The 22,007-nt window shown below is 45.2% G+C and overlaps 1 protein-coding gene across 1 annotated transcript in view; it reads left to right on the forward strand.

Annotated features, from left to right (window-relative positions):
- Nucleotides 1-257: 257 nt before the first annotated feature.
- Nucleotides 258-22,007, forward strand: part of SUV39H2 (SUV39H2 histone lysine methyltransferase) — a 36,525-nt gene continuing 14,775 nt past the window's right edge. Inside the window, exons 1-2 of the mRNA XM_068272667.1 lie at nt 258-342; nt 15,578-15,723. Of these exons, the coding sequence (XP_068128768.1) occupies nt 324-342; nt 15,578-15,723 (165 nt within the window). The 5' untranslated portion in view covers nt 258-323. The remainder of the gene's footprint in view (nt 343-15,577; nt 15,724-22,007) is intronic.

Raw genomic sequence — 22,007 nt, forward strand, 5'->3', positions numbered from 1 at the left:
GGAGGACCGCAGTGCAGTACGTGTGTATTAGGAGGAGTGGGAACTAGGAAGTGGCAACAGCAGCGGAGCGCAGTGACCCTGTACTAATGTACTGTATACAAACTACTACAGAGAGCTGAACAGGAAACTAGATTGGCGGCAAAGTTGTCATATTCAAGTTAACCGCTCTCTGCCGAGTGCCCAGCCCTGCTGTGACGTCAGCTAGTGCGGCGTGTCCGTGTTGGACGGTTACTGCCTGGGGATTGGACGATAGTAATGGAAGAGGGTAGTGGGGGGTCGTAGCGTCACGGCCACGGGTAGAGAAGCTGATTGGCGGGGACAAGATGGCCGCGGCTCGTGGAGGTAAGTTTGGGATTGGAAGCTGATGACTCGGGTCTACGGGAGATACACTACATGGGATGCGTGTGTGTCACCCCGTGCTGAGGCTCGGGCCGCCGGGCGGGGTGTGAGCGGAGCGGGCTGCTGACTACTGGAACTCTGTCATTCATACTCCATGTATGTGTACTATCCGGCCACTTTACTATCCCCTCCCAACCATCCTGCCAGTGCATTCATCAATGCATGTAGGTAGATTCCACGGCTAGGCTATTTTGTCGGCAGACTGTTGTGACTCCCATCCTGCAGCACCAATGTGTGCACTATGAATGCAGCTTTGCACTATGAGCAGCAGGCTGAGAAGTGTACTCCCCATTGGGAGGTATGCTCGATGGACGCACGTCTGCTATTCGGCAATGTCATTTAAAAATAAAGCTAATTCTGTCGTTTTTTTTTTTCTGTGTCAATTTACCTTTTGTGTTACCAAAATTTTAAAATCAGCTTGATGCATTTAATTACTGGTTGCTAACTATTTAGCCATGCTCTCTCTGCAGTGGGCACTAGGGCTCAGCTATAGCCAAGACCCAGACATCGTTAGACTCAGAACTTGTATAGTCTGTGTGTGTGTATGTATATATATATATATATATATATATATATATATATATATATATATATATATATATATATATATATTCTCAATTGCAACACTCTCCAATCCAGCAGATCAACGTTGCCCTCACCTCCAGATATTGTGATCTTGCTTCCGTCCTGTGTGCTCCAATATTGGTTAAAGGACAACTGAAGTTAGAGGAATATGGAGGCTGCCATATTTATTTCTTTTTAAACAATACCAGTTGCCTGGCAGCTCTGCTGCTCTATTTGGCTGCAGCAACCTATGTATGTATGTATGTATGTAGTGTAGTGAATCACACTAGAAACAAGCATGGGGCTAAGCTTGTCAGATCTGACAATGTCAGAAACATCTGATCTACATATGCTTGTTCAGGGTCTATGGCTAAAAAGTATTAGAGGCAGAGGATCAGTGGGGCTGCCAGGCAACTGGTGTTGTGTAAAAGGAAATAAATTTGGCGGCCTCCATGTCCCTCTCATTACAGTTGTACTTTAAGAAGGAAGCGCAAAGGGGTGGAGGTCACATGCAGTACGCTTGATCACGTGGCCTCCACCTCATTGTACTCCTCACCACAGCCTACATTACATCATGCAGGAACAGTTGTGAGCCCGAAACATGGATGGATTACCGTGTGACATGTAATCATGAGGATTACAAATAAGCTTCTTTGCAATCGACCTGGATGTTGCACGTCTTTTATCCTTATGCACTAGGAATTATGTAGCCAAGTTTTGGGTATTATATTTACAGGGCAATGAGGTTAGCGATTAAAGGCCGCTATAGCGAGTAAAGTAAGCCGTTAAAATCTGACAGAATGGACAGCTTTTCGCTGTAGTGGACCTTTAAGGTTGGGAGTAATTTTAGGACTGTTTATGGAGAATAGAGATAATATGGTGAGAATAGCCATTGGCGAAGGGTTATGCGTTAGTGCTGGTTCACACGGGCGACTGCTAAGCATTACGCAGCGTCTCGGTCAAATGCTCTTGCAGAAAAGCATTTGATGGCTTTCTGCGGTGATCAGCAGTTTTCACCCCCACAGGGGGTGTTGGTACAAACGACGGTAAAAGTACAGAACAATTGCTGCCATTTACTTGAATGGGTTGCACTTAACCGACGAGCACCTCGGCCAGTGGAAAATTACCCACAATCTCCCATGTGAACAAGCCCTTAAAGGGAAGGTTCAGGGAAACGTGGGAAAAAATAAAAATCCATATCCACTTACCCGGGGCTTCCTCCAGCCCGTGGCAGGCAGGAGGTGCCCTCGCCCCCGCTCCAGAGGCTTCCGGTCGTCTTCGGTGGCCGACCTGGCCAGGCCGGCTGCCAGGTCGGGCTCTTCTGCGTCCCACGCGGGCGCGCTGACGTCATCGGACGTCCTCCGGGCTCTACTGAGCAGGCGCAGTACAGCCCGGAGGACGTCCGATGACGTCAGCGCGCCCGCGTGGGACGCAGAAGAGCCCGTCCGTGGAGCGCAGAAGAGCCCGACCTGGCAGCCGGCCAGGTCGGGTCGGCCACCGAAGACGACCGGAAGCCTCTGGAGCGGCGGCGAGGGCACCTCCTGCCTGCCACGGGCTGGAGGAAGCCCCGGGTAAGTGGATATGGATTTTTATTTTTTTCCACGTTACCCTGAACCTTTCCTTTTAAAGAGGAGCTGTTAGGTATAGGGTCTCAGAGAAAAAAAACACATATATCAGTAGCTAAATATTGGCTTTACTTGCATTACATATGCATTTCACTGTCCACGTTTGGATTTCATAGAATTTTTATATAGTATTTGCAGAGAATGATGCTCCTGACAGCTCATGGCAGGTTCCAGGATTGTTTGTCTTGTATGAAGCCAATTGTGATGTAATATCCTCCCTTACCTTGCTTCCTGATGATTCGACTCACAAAAAAGATCAGGATCAAAGATCCTAATGGTTCATGATCTGGACAACACTACTGTGCAGTGAATATTAAGTAGCCATGTGGCTAGGAACAATAGCGGACTCCTGCAGTATACTCTAATGGAACATGTGCCATGTGAACAGCACATTGATTTTTCAGTGCTGTGAGCTTGGCTGCAAGATACAAGCTGTTGTAACATGAGCCTGTAACTTCTCACTGTGAAAGCAGCCTTAGGGCGGGATAGGAAAATGAAGGGGAGAACCAAGGGAGTGCAGTGGGGAGAAGAAGCAGCCCCAGAATGCTTTGCAGCATCTGTTATGCGTCCTGCCAGCCTCCTTAGGAGCTTGGGAATAACAAGCCTTGCTGTTCAGCAAACATCAAAGTAAGAGAGATTATTGCCTTTTTGGCTTCCTTCTAAACTGTTTAACACAGGAGAATAGAGGTTTAAATTAGCTTTTGCAGCCTGACAGTTACTCTTTAAAGAGAACCCGTGGGGGCAGATGGGACACAGAGGTATGTTCCCTGCCTCATGACATTCCTCTCTGCCCCCCCGAAATTGGTGACAACATTTGTTGCCATCTCGGAAGTAATGGGAGGAGAGGGATTGCCTGGTCAAACGCCCACTAGAGGCATTCCTGCAGGCTTTCCCGAGCTGCCATTTGGCAGCACTCACTCCCTGGCCACACCCCCTGCCGCTACCCTGCCTCGCCGCGTGCTGGGAGAGAGAGAGATCTTGCTCCTTCCAGCATTGAGACCCAGAGATCACGAAAGTGGGCCCTAGCAGGCCAATGGAGCAGTAGGGATGACAGCTATCTGATCTGCCCAGCACCCCAGATCAGGTAACCTAGGTTTTCTTTAATCCTATGAATCTACCTCGGGCTCTTTTTAAGAAGGGGGTTGGGTAGCAGGGAAAAAAAAAAGTTTGTGTAAAGGGTTGCAATGGAAGTGAGGAGGTTGGGTAGTAAAGGGCATACCTAGGATTCAGCTCCCAGGAGATTTTGACGCAGGATAAAGTCGATCAACTGCTGCTCCTGCAGCGTTAATTAGTATTCCCTCTCCAGTCTGCCACAGATTGTGAGGAAAGATGTAATTCAGCTTCTATCTATTGCTTGTGGCTGAATTAGTGTTTTTGGTAGTAATTTGTGCTCCGTCTTTTGACAGCGCCTAAATTGCTCAGAGCTCCACTGTAGCCGTGATGCCTATTACAGCCTATATTGGTGCAGGCTGCGCCCAAATCTCCTGCGCTGTTTTTACAGCACTCGAGTAAAAGTGCCAAGTTTAAAGGTGCATGATCATTGAGAAACCAAGCCGAAAAACCAAAACGATTATTGCAAAGCTGATAGAGTAATGGGGTAGCTGATAGACTAATAGGGTAGTTGGGTATTAGGCTGCCCATCAACAGCTTCTTTGTATTTCCCCCGCAGAAAAAATTGTCAGGGTAGCAGCTGATTTGTCACAAAAGAATCAGCTGATATATTGCACAGAAGTCAGCTCAGTGCACAGCAGGAAATTGACCACCAGAGCCCTGGCCCGCTGGGCTTTGGGAATGGGCAATTTTACTAAACCTATTCGGTTGGTGGCGTGGCTGATGTTTCCTGCTGTATCTCCACATTCTCAGGCAGCACTGAGCTTCCAGCTGTGGAATAGATCAGCTGTTCATTTTGTGAGGAATCTGCTGCTTTCCTATCTGACAGTAGACTTTTCTTCTGGGGAAATGCATAACTGGCGCTTGTCAACGGCCTTTTATGTAAGAACCAATATTTGTAACAGAACATTACAAATATTCTACCTAATGGCATCACCCAGCACCCAAATCAACATGAGTCTCTAAAAATACCCAAATCATCTGGACAAATGTCAGGAACCAGCTAGCCAAAGCCCACTAAAAAAAAATATAGTTTTGTATTGTGGGGTAAGGGCTTGCTGTTGTGTCCCTATCTCTAGGAATATTATCGCCAGCACAGGGGAAGCCTCATTAGGATCCACAGGCTTCCTCCTCTCAAGGTAAGTATCCCCTGGGGGAGAGGGTTCTTCTTACAATGGGCCAGATTTCTCAAGAGTGTCTGAGACAAAATATTAGTAGGTTTATAGAAATCCATGCTGAACCGTCTCAGGCATCTTAAGAAATCATTAGATAGTGCAGATTCCTTCTAACACTGTTGTATAATAGGAGGCGCTAGGAAGGTCTCTCAGACATTGCAGTGTGTGAGGGGGGTTGCTGTTGCTGAGGTAACCAACACACCTGCTGTATTGATAGCAGCAGGCTCTGAGGAGGAATTCAGCAGGGGGGAGGAGCACCACACAAATCATGTCTAGCCTGCACTCTGCAATCATGTCTAGCCAGCAATTCTACATCTGTAGAACTGCTATCAAGCGCTTCTTAATCTGCGCCAGTTTAGGGATGGATTTGCACTTTTCTTAACTGTAGTGCAGCTCTAGAAATTCATGCTAAATTGCCACATTTACCTAGGATTTAAGAAGGTTCTTATTATCATGCAGAACTGTTCTCCCCGCTGGTTAGAACAGATTAAGAAGAAAAAACTGTTGGTAATGCGTTGATAAATCTCCCCCAGTGACTCTTAACCACTTGAGGACCACAGTCTTTCTACCCCTTTAAGGACCAGAGCCTTTTTCTCCATTCAGACTACTGCAGCTTTCACGGTTTATTGCTCGGTCATACAACCTACCACCTACATAAATTTTACCTCCTTTTCTTGTCACTAATACAGCTTTCTTTTGGTGCTATTTGATTGCTGCTGCGAGTTTTAGTTTTTATCATATTCATCAAAAAAGACATGAATTTTGTCAAAAAAATGATTTATTTTTTTTTTTTAACTTTCTGTGCTGACATTTTTCAAATAAAGTAAAATTTCTGTATACATTTTTGTCCAAATTTATTGTGCTACATGTCTTTGGTCAAAAAAAATCCATTCAGTGTATTTTTATTGGTTTGGGTAAAAGTTATAGCGTTTACAAACTATGGTGCCAAAAGTGAATTTTCCCATTTTGAAGCATCTCTGACTTTTCTGACCACCTGTCATGTTTCATGTGGTGCTAAAATTCCAGGATAGTATAAATACCCCCAAATGACCCCATTTTGGAAAGAAGACATCCCAAAGTATTCACTGAGAGGCATGGTGAGTTCATAGATTTTATTTTTTGTCACAAGTTAGCGGAAAATAACACTTTGTGACAAAAAAAAAGTTTCCATTTCTTCTAACTTGCGACAAAAAAAAAAAAAAAAAAAAAAAAAATTAAATCTGCCATGGACTCACTATGCTCCTCTCTGAATACCTTGAAGTGTCTACTTTCCAATATGGGGTCATTTGTGGGGTGTGTTTACTGTCCTGGCATTTTGGGGGGTGCTAAATTGTAAGCACCCCTGTAAAGCTGCTCATTGGACTATGGGCCCCTTAGCGCAGTTAGGCTGCAAAAAAATGCAACACGTGGTATCGCCGTACTCAGGAGAAGTTGTATAATGTGTTTTGGGGTGTATTTTTACACATACCCATGCTGGGTGGGAGAAATATCTCTGTAAATGACAATTTTTTTGATTTTACACACAATTGTCCATTTACAGAGATATTTCTCCCACCCAGCATGGGTATGTGTAAAAATACACCCCAAAACACATTATACTACTTCTGAGTACGGTGATACCACATGTGTGGCACTTTTTTGCACCCTAACTGTGCTAAGGGGCCTAAAGTCCAATGAGTACCTTTAGGATTTCACAGGTCATTTTGCCACATTTGGTTTCAAGACTACTCCTCTCGGTTTAGGGCCCCTAAAATGCCAGGGCAGTATAGGAACCCCACAAATGACCCCATTTTAGAAAGAAGACACCCCAAGGTATTACGTTAGGAGTATGGTGAGCTCATAGAAGATTTTATTTTTTGTCACAAGTAAGCGGAAATTGATTTTAATTGTTTTTTTTTTCACAAAGTGTCATTTTCCGCTAACTTGTGACAAAAAAATAAAATCTTCTAGGAACTCACCGTACTTCTAACGGAATACCTTGGGGTGTCTTCTTTCTAAAATGGGGTCATTTGTGGGGTTCCTATACTGCCCTGGCATTTTAGGGGCCCTAAACCGTGAGGAGTAGTCTTGAAACCAACAACGTCGCAAAATGACCTGTGAAATCCTAAAGGTACTCATTGGACTTTGGGCCCCTTAGCGCACTTAGGGTGCAAAAAAGTGCCACACACCGCTGTACTCAGGAGAAGTAGTATAATGTGTTTTGTGGTGTATTTTTACACATACCCATGCTGGGTGGGAGAAATATCTCTGTAAATGACAATTTTTTTTTTATTTTACACACAATTGTCCATTTACAGAGAGATTTCTCCCACCCAGCATGGGTATGTGTAAAAATACACCCCAAAACACATTATACTACTTCTTCTGAGTACAGTGATACCACATGTGTGACACTTTTTTGCAACCTAGGTGCGCTAAGGGGCCTAACGTCCTATTCACAGGTCATTTTGAGGCATTTGGATTCTAGACTACTCCTCACGGTTTAGGGCCCCTAAAATGCCAGGGCAGTATAGGAACCCCACACGTGACCCCATTTTAGAAAGACACCCCAAGGTATTATGTTAGCATGGTGAGTTCATAGAAGATTTTTTTTTTGTCACAAGTAAGCAGAAATTGACACTTTGTGGGAAAAAAAAAACAATACAAATCAATTTCCGCTAACTTGTGACAAAAAATAAAATCTATGAACTCGTCATACACCTAACAGAATACCTTGGGGTGTCTTTTTTTCTAAAAAGGGGTCACTTGTGGCGTTCCTATACTGCCCTGGCATTTTACGGGCCCAAAACAGTGAGTAGTCTGGAAACCAAATGTCTCAAAATGACTGTTCAGGGGTATAAGCATCTGCAAATTTTGATGACAGGTGGTCTGAGGGGGCGAATTTTGTGGAACCGGTCATAAGCAGGGTGGCCTTTTAGCTGACAGGTTGTATTGAGCCTGATCTGATGGATAGGAGTGCTAGGGGGGTGACAGGAGGTGATTAATGGGTGTGTCAGGGGGTGGTTAGAGGGAAAAATAGATGCAATCAATGCACTGGGGAGGTGATCGGAAGGGGTTCTGAGGGTTTGGCCGAGTGATCAGGAGCCCACACGGGGCAAATTAGGGCCTGATCTGATGGGTAGGTGTGCTAGGGGGTGACAGGAGGTGATTGATGGGTGTCTTAAGGTGTGATTAGTGGGGGAATAGATGCAAGCAATGCACTGGCGAGGTGATCAGGGCTGGGGTCTAAGGGCTTTCTGAGGGTGTGGGTGATTGGGTGCCCTAGGGGCAGATAGGGGTCTAATCTGATGGGTAGCAGTGACAGGGGGTGATTGATTGGTAATTAGTGGGTGTTTAGAAAAGAGAACAGATGTAAACAATGCACTTGGGAGGTGATCTGACGGCGGGTTTGCGGGCGATCTGATGGTGTGGGTGATCAGATTGCCCGCAAGGGGCAGGTTAGGGGCTGATTAATGGGTGACAGTGACAGGGGCTGATTGATGGGTGGCAGTGACAGGGGCTGATTAATGGGTGGCAATGACAGGGGCTGATTGATGGGTGATTGACAGGTGATCAGTGGGTTATTACAGGGAAGAACAGATGTAAATAATGCACTGGTGAATTAATAAGGGGGGGTCTGAGGGCAATCTGAGCGTGTGGGCGGTTGATTGGGTGCCCGCAAGGGGCAGATTAGGGTCTAATATGATGGGTATCAGTGATAGGGGGTGATTGATGGGTAATTAGTGGGTGTTTAGAGGAGAGAACAGATGTAAACAATGCACTTGGGAGGTGATCTGACGGCAGGTTTGCGGGCGATCTGATGGTGTGGGTGGGTGATCAGATTGCCCGCAAGGGGCAGGTTAGGGGCTGATTGATGGGTGGCAGTGACAGGGGGTGATTGATGGGTGATTGACAGGCGATCAGAGGGGATAGATGCATACAGTACACAGGGGGGGGGGGGGTCTGGGGAGAATCTGAGTGGTGGGGGGGTGATCAGGAGTCCCCAGGGTGCAGTTAGGGACCTAATAAAAAAATGGCGTTAACAGATAGTGACAGGGAGTGATTGATGGGTGATTAGGGGAGTGATTGGGTTTAAACATGGGTCTGGGAGGTGGGCAGGGGGGGGGGGGGTCTGAGGGGTGCTGTGGGCGATCAGTGGGAAGGGGGGGGGGGGAGATCAGTGTGCTTGGGTGTAGACTAGGGTGGCTGCAGCCTGCCCTGGTGGTCCCTCAGACACTGGGACCACCAGGGCAGGAGGCAGCCTGTATAATTCACATTGTATACATTATAAAGTGTATTATACACTTTGTAGCAGCGATCGTAGGGTTAACAACCCGCCGGCACTTCCGAACGGCCGGCGGGTGGGCGGAGCCAGTTGCCACTGAAGCACGCGTCATCAATGACGCGATCGCTCCCCCGGCATGCCGAAAGGACGCAACGCCCTTGGGCGTATTGCGGTCCTTTTGGCGTCCACTTTGCCGCCGCCCATCGGCTGTGGGCGGTCGGCAAGTGGTTAACCTCCCTGGCGTTCTATTAAGATCGCCAGGGAGGCTGCGGGAGGGTTTTTTTTAAATAAAAAAAAAACTGTTTCATGCAGCCAACTAAAAGTTGGCTGCATGAAAGCCCACTAGAGGGCGCTCCGGATGCGATCTTCCGATCGCCTCCGGCGCCCAGAATAAACAAGGAAGGCCGCAATGAGCAGCCTTCCTTGTTTTGCTTACATCGTCGCCATAGCGACGAGCGGAGTGACGTCATGGACGTCAGCCGACGTCCTGACGTCAGCCGCCTCCGATCCAGCCCTTAGCGCTGGCCGGAACTTTTGTTCCGGCTGCGCAGGGCTCGGGTGGCTGGGCGGCAGAGCGGCGGCGATCAGGCAGCACACGCGGCTGGCAAAGTGCCGGCTGCGTGTGCTGCTTTTTATTTTGTAAAAATCGGCCCAGCAGGGCCTGAGCGGCGACCTCCGGCGGTGATGGACGGATATATTCGTCCATACCGCTGAGGAGGTTAAAGTAGTGGATAACTATTTTGCAATACTTGTAGCTCAAGAAATTCTTGCACCATTCTCTCACTTCCACCTTTTCTGTATTTTGTGCAGTATAGTCTGCATACATCAGTACCAGGAAAGTGAGAGACATTTCTTGTCAGATAATTCTTTTTCCTCTATGGCATGCTTTCTCAACCAGGGTTCCTTGAGTACTCTGCATGGGGTCCCTTGGCATTTTCCCCTATCGTGGGAGAAATATAATAAAGCACATTATAATAGAGTCAGAATAATAATGAGCACATTAACCTCCTTAGCGGTAATGACGAGCTCAGCTCGTCCATTACCGCTGCAGTGGATATCTCTGGCCTGTGGGCCGATTTTGATTTTTATCATACACGCAGCTAGCACTTTGCTAGCTGCGTGTGGGGTCCAATCGCTGCCACTCCGTGGCGATTCGCCGCTAACAGCGGCATAAGGGAGCCCCCGCCCAGACCCTTTGCACAGCCTGGCCAATCAGTGCCAGGCTGCGCTATGGGGCTGGATCGGACACCCCCCGACGCCATGACGTCATCCCGATCGTCGCCAAGCAGAAAATCCCATTTACAACGGGATTTTCTGCTTGCTGTAAAAGCTGGCGGTGGTCGGACTAGATGGGCAGATGCGCCCTCTAGTGGTGAATCATGTAGCTAACTGAAAGTTGGCTACAATGATTCAGCAAAAAAAAAATTGAAAAAAAACTGTCCGCACGCCACCCTGGCGATTTTAACGTAACGCCAGGGTGGTTAATAAAAACCACTAGGAGACAGTATAATGAGTGGCAGTGTAATAGGAAATAGTGAAACAACCTCACCTACTTTTTAGGCTATGCCTCCTGCAAAATAAATGCAAATCAGATCTAGAGATCAAAAATTGTTTGCAGGGGTTCCTTGAGATCCAAAAGTTATTTGCAGGGTTCCTCCAAAGGTAAAAACGTTGAGAAAGGCTGCTCTATGGCCTTGGTTGTCAGGTTCATTTTAAAGCAGTTAAAAGGAAAAGTCCAGTTTTATAATGCATATGTTTCTTTTTGGGATTTATTGGTGGTTTTAGGCTGCTTTCACAGTGGGACGTTACAGGCGCACGTTAGAGCAGCCTGTAATGCACCCCCACCGCACAGCAATGAAAAATCAATAGGCTGTTCACAGTGTCCACGTTGCGTTACACAGTAACGCTTCACGTCAAGACAACGTACTGCATGCAGTGCTTTATACGCGGCTAAGCCGCGTTAGACTGTTTGCACGTGCTCAGTACGGGTGTTTTTTTTTTTTTATTATTATTTTAGGGGCGGAGAGGAGGCGGGGAGAGGCCGCTACGTAGCCAGGCACATGGCTACTTGGCATTCACTGCACTTGCAGTGTTTACTCTTTGGAGCTGATTGGCTGGCGGGACCACGTGATGCGGAGAGCTCCGCTCACGTGGTCTCAGCAGCGCCTCCGACAGAGCAGGCGCACCAAGAGCTGCTTGTAACGCGGCTCTTGGTAGCGTCCTGCTCCAACATCACCAGGCTTTGCGTTAGGGGCACGTTATGTGCCCTACAAGGTCCCCTAAATGCAACGTCCTGGTGTGTAAGTAGCCTAAGAGTGTTAATCTCTGACATAACATTCAGCAAAAACATTTAGTCCTAATTTGTATTACCCATATCATATTAGCTTTTGTGGACAAGTGTTATCGATTACAAATTCCCAAAGTACAGTTTGCCTGCTCGGAAAGCTGACATTGTAATTAATTGCATAGCTTCTGTATTTATATATTATAATGTATCTGGAGAGAATTTTTCTTTGTACTCTTTCTGCTTGTGTTCATCTGAAGCACTGCTAAACAAGATAATGTAATCCCTTCCTTAAAGGAATCATCAGCTAAAAAAATAAATAAAAAATCAGCTTTAAGGGGGCCATACACTAGCCAACCAACCAATCGACCATCCAATTCGATTATATTCAAATTGGATGAAAACTGCTGCTGCCATGTGCATGCCCGACCGACAAAGCGGCAAATTTCAGGACAGAAATTGGCTGCACGGTCGATTGCGCATGCTGAAAAATTTTCGGCCAAAGTTGGTCGGTTAGGTGCGTAGCGGTACGGCAGCTGAATTGCGAACGAGCGACAAGACAACCCCCCGCCGTTGCCTCCGCAATGTATAAATGTATCTAGTGTGTGCATTTATACATTACCTGTCCGGTATCAGCCTCCACGCGGTTTCCGACCATCTCACCGGGTTCCGCATACACGCCGGCGGCGCTATGTCTGACGTCACGAAGGTGCACATCGTCTGCTATGCGCCGCTAGCGTGTATGCGGCTTACTGGCGAGATGGACGGATGGACCCGGCGAGCTACTACAGGACAGGTGATGTATAAATGCACTACACTACATACATTTATACATTTTGGGGGCAGCGGGGGGCGGATGCGGCGGCTCAGCCGATTCCCTGATGATTTCATGCTGAAATCGGACGGGAATCGGCCTGTAGTGTATGGGCAGATTCGACTACAGACAAATTTATCTCTAATCTGATTCGATTAGAGATAAATTTCTCTTGGTCGAATCTGCCCATACTCGTTCTAATGTATGGGCACCTTAACTCGCCTGGGACTTTCTCCAGCCCCTTGCAGCCGACTGTCCCACGCTGACCGCTCCGCTCTACACCGCCATCCCGGGCTCCCCGCACGGTGCAGAGGCCTTACTGCGCCAGTGTGAAGTGCCGCTGTCAATCATGGCCATGTTGTCTGCGGCGTACTGCGCAGGCGCAGAACTACTTCGCCTGCGCAGTACGCCGCGGACAACTTGGCCATGATTGATAGCAGCTCTTCACGCAGGCGAAGTAAGGACGACCTCGAGGTCGGCCTCTGCACCGTGCGGGGAGCCTGAGACGGCGGCGGAGAGCGGAGCAGTCGGCGTGGGGCAGTTGGCTGCAAGGGGCTAGACTTGCAGGCATGGGCAAACTTGGCCCTCCAGCCAAGTTACAGAACTACAAGTCCCACAATGCATTTGCCTTTATGAGTCATGACTATGGCTGTCAGACTCATGCAATGCATTGTGGGACTTGTAGTTCCATAACAGCTGGAGGGCCAAGTTTGCCCATGCCAGGGCTAGAGAAAGCCCCAGGTGAGTAAAGCTGATTTTTGATTTTTTTAGCTGATGATTCCTTTAATTTCTGAGCTAATTCTAAATATACGTAATGCAATTTCCTGTCCAGTTGATGGGAATCGCACGATTATTTCCAGCATGTCTTATCTGCTCCCGTTTAATAACAGGATCGATTTTGCAAAGTTATGGTAAAATCGATCCCTTTATCGATTGGGAGCAGTTTGGACATGTACACATGATACAACTTCCCATCAAGTTCCCTGCCGATTGGACGGCAAATTGAATAGTGTGTACCCAGCATTAGTTTCCCACTGAAGAAGAAAGTGCTGTGTTTAACGGTTTGAATGCTGGTCTGCTACAATTTTTTTTTTTCTGTTAGTAGCTTTTATGTTGCAAAGAGTCTTTTAGGGCCCATTCACACTACAAGAGCTTTTTAAACACTAGAGATTTTAAAAGCGCTTGCTAATGCAATGCTGTGGGGGATTTTTACAAAATCGCATCGCTTTAGTGTGAACATTAGCAAGAGTTTTTAAAATCACGAACGCTCAGAAAAGCTCTCATAGTGTGAACAAGCCCTTAGAGCCAAGAAGAAATGCTGAATTTCATGCCACTTTAAAGGATATCCAAGCCCCTGGAAGTCTATCTGGTCCAGCACTGTAGTTCTGCTGCCCTCCTGAGTGCTGCTGTCTCCTCCATAAGATTGCCGACCACAGCTGGTTGTGGGCTTTTGCATAGGCAACCTAGGCACCTCTCATAAACACGCTCACCCAGTTAAAGTCCTTGTGAACTGTGCAAGTGCAGAACTCTCCCAGCAATGTGATCGTGAGACGCATGCAGGTTGCCCCCGGGAAACGGCACCCTGGAGGGCAGTGGAATTGCAATGCTGGACCTGATAGACTTCTAGGAGCTTGAAGAAACCCCCCAGATAAGTATAGCTTATTTTTTCTTTTTGCAGCTCTGATATCATTTAAAGCATACCTGTGAGTTTCCAAAAGCCAAACCTCCTCTATCCACCCAACCCCGATACTACCTGAATCCAGATGTATTTTTCCCCCACAAATTAGGCTTTCTTTGGGTGGTACTTTTTGCTAAAAATTATTTTTTAATATGTTTTTTTTAAAGGAAATAAGAAGAAATTGAAAAAATTCTCAGTTTTCAGCTAGTATAGTTTTTTTTTTTAAATATATAACCTGCTACTGTAATTAAAACCCATACATTTTTTTTGTCCTGTTTATTACAGCTTTTAAATGATGTCCTTAGTACAATGTATGGCTACAACATTTTATTTGGAAATAAAGGAGTATATTTTTCCATGTTGTATTTTTGGTTTTCTCATTATACTCAATAATTACAAGCCCTTATTTGCAAAAAATAACACTAAGGGCCCTTGGCTGAATCGCAAAAACGCAAACCGCTAGCGATTTTACAATCGCTACGGTTTGCTTTTTAACATAGGAATCGCGGTAGGTCATTTCCACTACCGCGATTCGTTTTTGCCGGGAACGCGAACGCGCGGCGGAGCGATATTTGCCGCGATTTTGCTATGCAATGCATAGCATAGCAAAATCGCGGCCGCGAACGTCGGGGAATCGCCGGTTATTGCGATTCAGCAATCGCTAGCGTTCAGCGTGAACGCTAGCGATTGCTAGTGGAAAAGGGCCCTTATACACCCTCATGGCATACATATTAAAAAGCTAAGGGCTTGTTTCCACTGTTGCGACGCGATTTCGGCCGCATTCCGACGCTTGTAAAAACGCATGCGGATGCGTTTCCACATGCGTTTTTACCCGCGATTTCGCCTGCGATTTCGCATGGCAGGGTGCCATGCGAAATTAACCATGACACTGCCAGGGCTAAATAAAATTGAAAAAGGTGCGAAATCGCACGCAAAATCGCGGGTAAAAACGCATGTAACAAACGCATGCGTTTTTACTATTAAATACATTAGCGGCGATTCGCACGGATTCCCGACGCAGGCGAAATCGTTGGCTCTTTTGTGCGTTTTTTTCACGCTGAAAAAAACGCACCTCAACAACGCTACAGTGGAAACAGGCCCATCCACTTGTATTACATGTGCGGATCTGCATGCGTTGGACGCATGCAGATTCGCGATAGTGGAAACGAGCCCTCAGTCTCTAAGGTAACAATTTTTTTTTTCTTGTAATATTTTTTTAGGGGCCCCTAGATGTCGTCAGTCTCTTCTCTGGTTAGAACACAGCTCTGCCAGGGAGGGGGCACTAAAAGTGGGCTGTAGGGAGAGCCAGATTGGCTGTTGAGAGTGGGGCTAATGCTCTGAGCAAACCACAGTAACAGTATCTGCAGCAGCATTAGCTGTCACAGTGCCGCACCTGCTGCAGAGAGGGGGAGAGCTCTGCATGTGCAGAGCCTGAGGAGCTCTTTGGCTGGCAATGGGTGCTGGGGTGGAATCTCCTGTTGGATAGTGAGTTGTTTCCCATAAGGACTGCAGCACTCTGTGAGTCATCCTTCTGGCAGTGGCATCTCTTGGTGATCGGCAAAATTTTATCATTTTTTTTCTACATGTTTGATGAATTTTTATGCATAAAAGTCATTGGATATTACATAAGAAATGACCCCTGATGGGTAATATTGCTTTTACAGCTTGGTGTGTGCCATGTCTTGCTTCTAATGAAACGCTCCAGGAGCTGTGCCGCAAAGAGTTGCTGATCTGTCACTGCATTGGGATCACCAGAAGAAATATAAATAATTATGAAGTGGAGTATATCTGTGATCGTAAAATGGAAAAGGTAAATCTCTCTCCTATACATACATACATCCAGATCCAAGGTGTGTTTTCAAGAGCGTAAGGGGGTGTTAAGTAAACCTGCTGCTTCAGTAAAACAAACCAATGTCTGCCATCAAAGCATGTGCCAACTACATACTGTAAATGTGGCTCTGAGGATGCACTCACACTGCATTGCTCAATGCAAGGTTTGATGCACGTGTTGCTTTCTGCATTGATGTGCGTTGATAAGTGTTTTTTGGGCGCGTTAAGGATGTTTTTCTTGTACGTTTTTACAAAGGTAAATCCAAGAACTTTGACCACGTGCTGTATACATCAAGTGGGTGTAGTCTGTAACATTCTGAGGGGTTGGATGCCTTAGAGAGGACCGTGTGCTGCGTTATCACAGATATTTTTTAGTAAGGTGTAAAGATAATGTTGGTGGATGGGTTGACAGCCATCTTGATGGAGGACAGGAGTTCCCTGGAGGTTGTGGGTATATGTCTTGCTGCCAAAGAGTAAGGAGATGGGGCATTATGTATCCCTGCTGACCCATTGGATCATCAAGAATAATATTTTGAATACTGCAGGATGACCTTTGACAAATAAGTTCTCTTTTATTATTCCTTTCTGCTCATGTTGCTAATCCTTCTTCTTTTTTTTTATTTTTTTTTTTTTCTTTCCCCATGTGTACTGTTCCTAGTTGGTACAGTAGAACCCTGTTCTTGTACAAGGTCAAACACTTTGCTCGGTCTAATCCCAAATATCTCTTGCTTTTTAGGTTCATTGGCATGTTGTATTTGATAAGAGTGAGCTGAATTGTGACACTACTGATAATCCTTAAGTAGTTATTTGTTTGCCTTTTGTGGCTAAATATTTAAAAGTAGTCTGAGGAAAATTGGAGGCATGTTGTATAATTGCACCACATGACATGTACAAGGGAAAAATTGGGATCGCTTGCTCTGAGCTGTTTAAATTTGCACCATTTGCATAATTTTCCTTGGATTATTTTTAAAATGGCTTTGTGGTGCACCTTTCTAACAAACTCCGGGCTTTCACATTATGGGCTCAATTCACAAAGCATGACCACATAGGATGTGTGTGTGTGTGTGTGTGTGTGTGTGTGTGTGTATGTACTATGGGGGAGTATGGGAGGGAAATTGTTAATTTTAGATGTAAATGTAGATATTTTAATTGAATAAAATGCTATTTGATGTAGTTTTACTATTTGGCCACAAGATGTCCTCAGTCATAATTTCCGATTCAGGTAGGTAATGTTATGCGTGCACAGTAACAGGAAGATACAATGAATGCAGGCGTCTCATAAATGCCACCACTCATTGAATCGGGGACTTAGATTAAAGTGAACCTTAAAGAGAACCTGTACTGAGTAAAAATATTTAAAATAAACACACGAGGTAACTTCAAATGAACATTACATAGTTACCTTGCCATCAGTTCTTCTCAGAAGCTCACCATTTTCTTCTGACAATAATCCCTTCCAGTTCTGACAATATTTTGTCAGATCTGAAATATATCAGTTGCTGTCAGTAAAATATCAGTTGCTGTCAGTTATAGCTGAGAGGAAAACGGATGTACCAGGTAATGTCCATGTTTCCCTATGGCTCAAGTGGGCGATGTTACAGTTTAACTGTGTGCTGACCAGAAAGCTGTTATGGGTAATGGCTATTTTCAAAATGGAGGACGGAAAATTACCTTGATCACAGTGAACAAATAGGATGCAGGACAGGAGAAAGACACTGAGGAGTAGACTGCACGGAAGGTAAGTATGACTTGTATATGATTAATTTGGCTTTTAATTTTCAGTTCAGGTTTTCTTTAAGTGTACAAAATTGAGTTTTACTCACCTGGGGCTTACCTCAGCCCCCCGCAGCTGATCGGTGCCCACGACGAGTCGCTCTCATGCTTCGGGTCCTGCTGGCAGCCACTTCCGGTTTCGCTGTCAGGACCCTTCAGGCTGGGGAACGTGGCTGATACTACGCGTTCCCAGCCAAACAAGCACCCCTATGCGGCGATATGGCCGCATAGGGGTGCTATTTTGGCTGGGAACGCGTACAAACGGCCGCCTTCCCAGCCTGACACAGGTCCTGACGGCGAAACCGGAAGTGGTCGCCAGCGGGACCCGGAGCATCAGAGCGACTCGTCGTGCGCACCGATCAGCTGCTGGGGGCTGAGGTAAGCCTTAGGTGAGTAAAACTCAATTTATTTTGTACACTTAAGGTTCACTTTAAAGAGTAACTGTCAGGCATAAAATCAAAAATCAATTCTTTATTTTTATCTGGTAACTAAGTAACGAGGATGCTAATCAGGCAATCCAAAAGTTAAAATCACTATTACTTTTCTTGTTGCTAAATGATCATCCTCCAGTTTACATGACTCTTATTTGGTACACAGAAAATTTGGTACACAAAAGAGAAGTTGCAGGACATGTCGTTTTTGTTTTTTTTTGTTTTTGTTTTGTTTTGTTTACTTTTCTACTTCCCCCTCAGACTTCACTTTCCCTCCAGTTTTCCCTTCCCACACCTCTGTTCTTCTCTGATTGGCCAATATTTCTCATGCTGAAACAATGCACTTTCTATAGTGAAGGGCGGGCAAATCAGGCAGAGTAGACTAATATTACGTCAGAATTGGCTTCATGATAGCCACAGTAAATATGGAAACTGTCTAGAATAGGATTCTCTACTTTTCCTTTATAAAATTCACAGGAATCATAACGTGGACAGTGCAATACATATGTTATGTAAGTAGAGCAAGTATTTATCTACTTATATATTTTTTTTTTATTAAGATAGTATGGCTGACAGCTCCTCTTTAATGAATGGGAACTGCGTTCCCATTCATTGATTTTCCCCGCTAACCGGCGGTAACGGTAGCGCGCGCGGGAGCGTCACTGGGACTTCAAGTGAAGTTTTCCAGGGCATGATATACTGCACCTGGTGCAGTAAGTAGTTAAAAGGAAATAAATATGGCAGCCTCCACATCCCTCTCCCTTCAGTTGCCCTTTAAGGCTGTTGAATTGAAATGTCAATTCACCACATGACAAGCTGAAATTATGGACTAGTGAAGTAAATAACCAATTTATGCAGTAATTGCCTCAATAAAGATTACACAGATTAGAGCACTTGGTAAAACCAAATAAAATGTTCGGTATTTACTTCCAGCCTTGAGCTGTCGGTAATTGACAATCATCATTCGGTAAAATGTTACAGGCAGAGGAGACAGTCCTACTGCTCCCTCCATTGGTGCGGATATACTGCTGTGAGGGACAATTTTTTCTCCCCCAGACAATAGGATGCTGTTTTCCCTGCAGCCTCGTAGATGTTAATCCTGTAGATTTCTGCTTCAAGATGCCGAGGAGCAACTGGTGAAATCATCCAAGCATCCAAACTCAGGCTGTTAAAAAAAAAAAAAGCTTAGAATTTTTATTTTAGGGTAACGTTTGGATTATTGTGGCTATATACAATAACAAGCTGACACAGCATTGCATTCCAGTGGTTCTGGAGGTGTGGTTAGCTTACAGGGACAACAAAGGATGATTTGCATATTCAGCAGTGGTGCATCGTGGGAGACGGGATATGCCCACTTCAATCTGAATGATTAAAAATACCTTCTGTTTTAAAGTGAATGTTTACCAATTTAAAAATAAAAAAGTCAGATACTCGCCTAAGGAGAGGAAAGGCTGGGTCCTAATGAGCCTTCCCTCTCCTCTCCCGGTCCAGCGCAGGATCCCCCGTAGCAGTATTCGACCAGTTCGGTCAAATACTGCCACTTCCGCAGCCGAAGGGAGCTTTCGGAAGCCTTCGGGCTCCCGAAGACGGGCCGCTCCATACTACGCATGCGCAAGCGCCCTCTATGACGCACGCGTGCGTAGTATGGAGCGGCCCGTCTTCGGAAGCCCGAGTGCTACCGAAAACCTCCGAAGTCCCTGCGGCGGCGGATGCGAACGGGGGAGCCAGCGCAGCACCGGGAGAGGAGAGGGAAGGCTCATTAGGACCGAGCCTTCCCTCTCCTTGGGTGAGTATCTGACTTTTTTTTTTAAATTAGTAACCACTGGCTTTAAGGCCGCAAACATTTTAGTAAGAGGGCTTTTTGGTCCCTTACACACTCTTTGGAGTTGTGGTTTTTGCTAAAGATTTTTATAATTGTTTTAAAAGCAGTATGTGTACTTTACTGCTGTCTTTGTTGAGGTGATATCCACATTGAATATTACCAGCATAGTCCGACATGAATAGTCAGTTCTCATTGGACAGTCTCCAGGGAATTAACATGGAATAGATTACCACAATACTTTAACCTAAAGTGAACTGGAGGCGGGGCCAGAGCATCGGTGAGTGGCTGCGCCAACACAGGATGTCTGCGGGGGACCATTAGAAGCCCCGGGTGAGTTCAGCTCATTTTCCCCCGACCCCTACAGTGTCCCTTTAATTTTGTTTATTTTTTTTATTCATGTGGTTAATGCTTAATTGTGTTACAGGCATTGTGTTGTTTCATTACTGTTTTATAAAAGTTTTGTGATAAAAGTAATTTCTTCTCGGCCTTGTATTCTGTGACACCCTAGTATACATATGATTACATATTTTATACCACAATTGCTGATTAACTTTTTCAAATGTCTTTCTCATATAAAAATTGGAAAAGTAGACTGTCAGGAAGCAGATGATTTATCATAATATATTCCACGGATGGCAGTTTGGTGCACACCAGGAATTGGCCTGCTGGGGCCCTCAGCTTCTGGGCTTATTTTTGGCATGAAAACTTTACTAAACCTATTCGGTTAGTGGTGTGGATGGTGTTTCCTAAGGGGTCTCTGCACCCTTAGGCAGCAATGAACTACCGTCTGTGGAATAAATCAGCTATTCGTTTTGTTAACGAATCAGCTGCTATCCTATCTTGTCTTATAATTTCTGAATCTGGATTATGAGGTTCTCTTTAACATAAATGCTGAAGTGGTTTTCTTAATGATCTCAGAATAGGAACTTCTGTATGTGAAATTTGTCATAAATACATGGGTTACAACCTACAAAAATTTGTCTGTGCATCACTAGAATGTATTGCCTCTGCAACATATACAGGTGATAATGATCCCATAGAACATTTTAAACTTCAAGTAGTGCATTGTGGGTTCGCTGTGTGGCAGATTAAAATGTACCATAAAATGCACAGCATGAATGACCACCTCTGCATCGTCCTGTTTTAAAAATGACTAACCAACCAAATTTTTGTCTTCTGAGGCTACGGTTCTCGTTTCCCCCATCATGACAACACGCAAAGTTTCCTGTGTCTGCTCTGCTGAGCTGATCATGAGACTATCCTCAGAGCTGAAGCTGTCAGCAAGTTTTAGCACACTGTGGAAGAACTAATCATTAAAGAGGAACTGTCAGCCATACTATCTCAGTAAAAAAAAAACCACAGATAGAGAGATAAATACTTGCTCTACTTACAGAACATATGTATTGCACTGTCCACATTTTGATTTTAGTGATTTTTCTACAGTAAAAAAAGAAAAAATTTGCATTTCTCATTTCAACTGTGGCTATTTTGAAGCCAGTTCTGATGTCACTTCCTCCCACTCTCCTCTGCCTGATTTGCTCGTCCTTCACTGTAGAAAGTGCATTGTCTCAGTATGAGAAATATTGGCCAATCAGAGAGGAACAGAGGTATGGGAGGCAAAAACAGGAGGGAAATAGGCTTCAGTCAATCATTCTGCATGAATTAAGTCTGAGGGGAAGTAGAGAAGCAAAAAAGGACAACCCAGCATGCCCTGCAACTTCCTTTGTGTGTAACAAATAAGTCAGGTAAACGGGAATGTTCATTTATCAACAAGAAAAGTAATAGTGATTTTAACTTTTGGATTGCCTGGTTAGCATCCTTATTACTTGTTGTTTTTTGAATTGATTTTTTATTTTATGCCTGACAGTTACACTTTAAAGCTGCATTTTCAAATTATATCTGGCAGTTTTACCAGTGCATGTTAAAGCTTCAGTTCGCTCTTCCAGATTTTCAATTGCTAGTAAAGGTGAGTATGGCCTATTAAACACCATTTTAATATTTGAGGCAGCTGCTCCAGAGAAATTCCCTTTGGGAAAGTCAGTTACGTGACCCACAAACTCTCGCCTCTGCTGCCAAGAGATGAATTCTTTTACTGGCACTGTAACTCAGCAGATTATCATTATGTGACTCTGCAGTAGCGGCAGTGTTTCCCATAAAGGGTCAGTCTTTCATTAGCACAGGTAGGAGATGGTCATGCTCAGGTGACGTGTGTTTACAGGAAGAGGCTGTCTGCTGACT

The sequence above is a fragment of the Hyperolius riggenbachi genome, chromosome 3 (genome assembly GCF_040937935.1).
Source record: "Hyperolius riggenbachi isolate aHypRig1 chromosome 3, aHypRig1.pri, whole genome shotgun sequence".
Lineage (NCBI taxonomy): Eukaryota > Metazoa > Chordata > Amphibia > Anura > Hyperoliidae > Hyperolius > Hyperolius riggenbachi.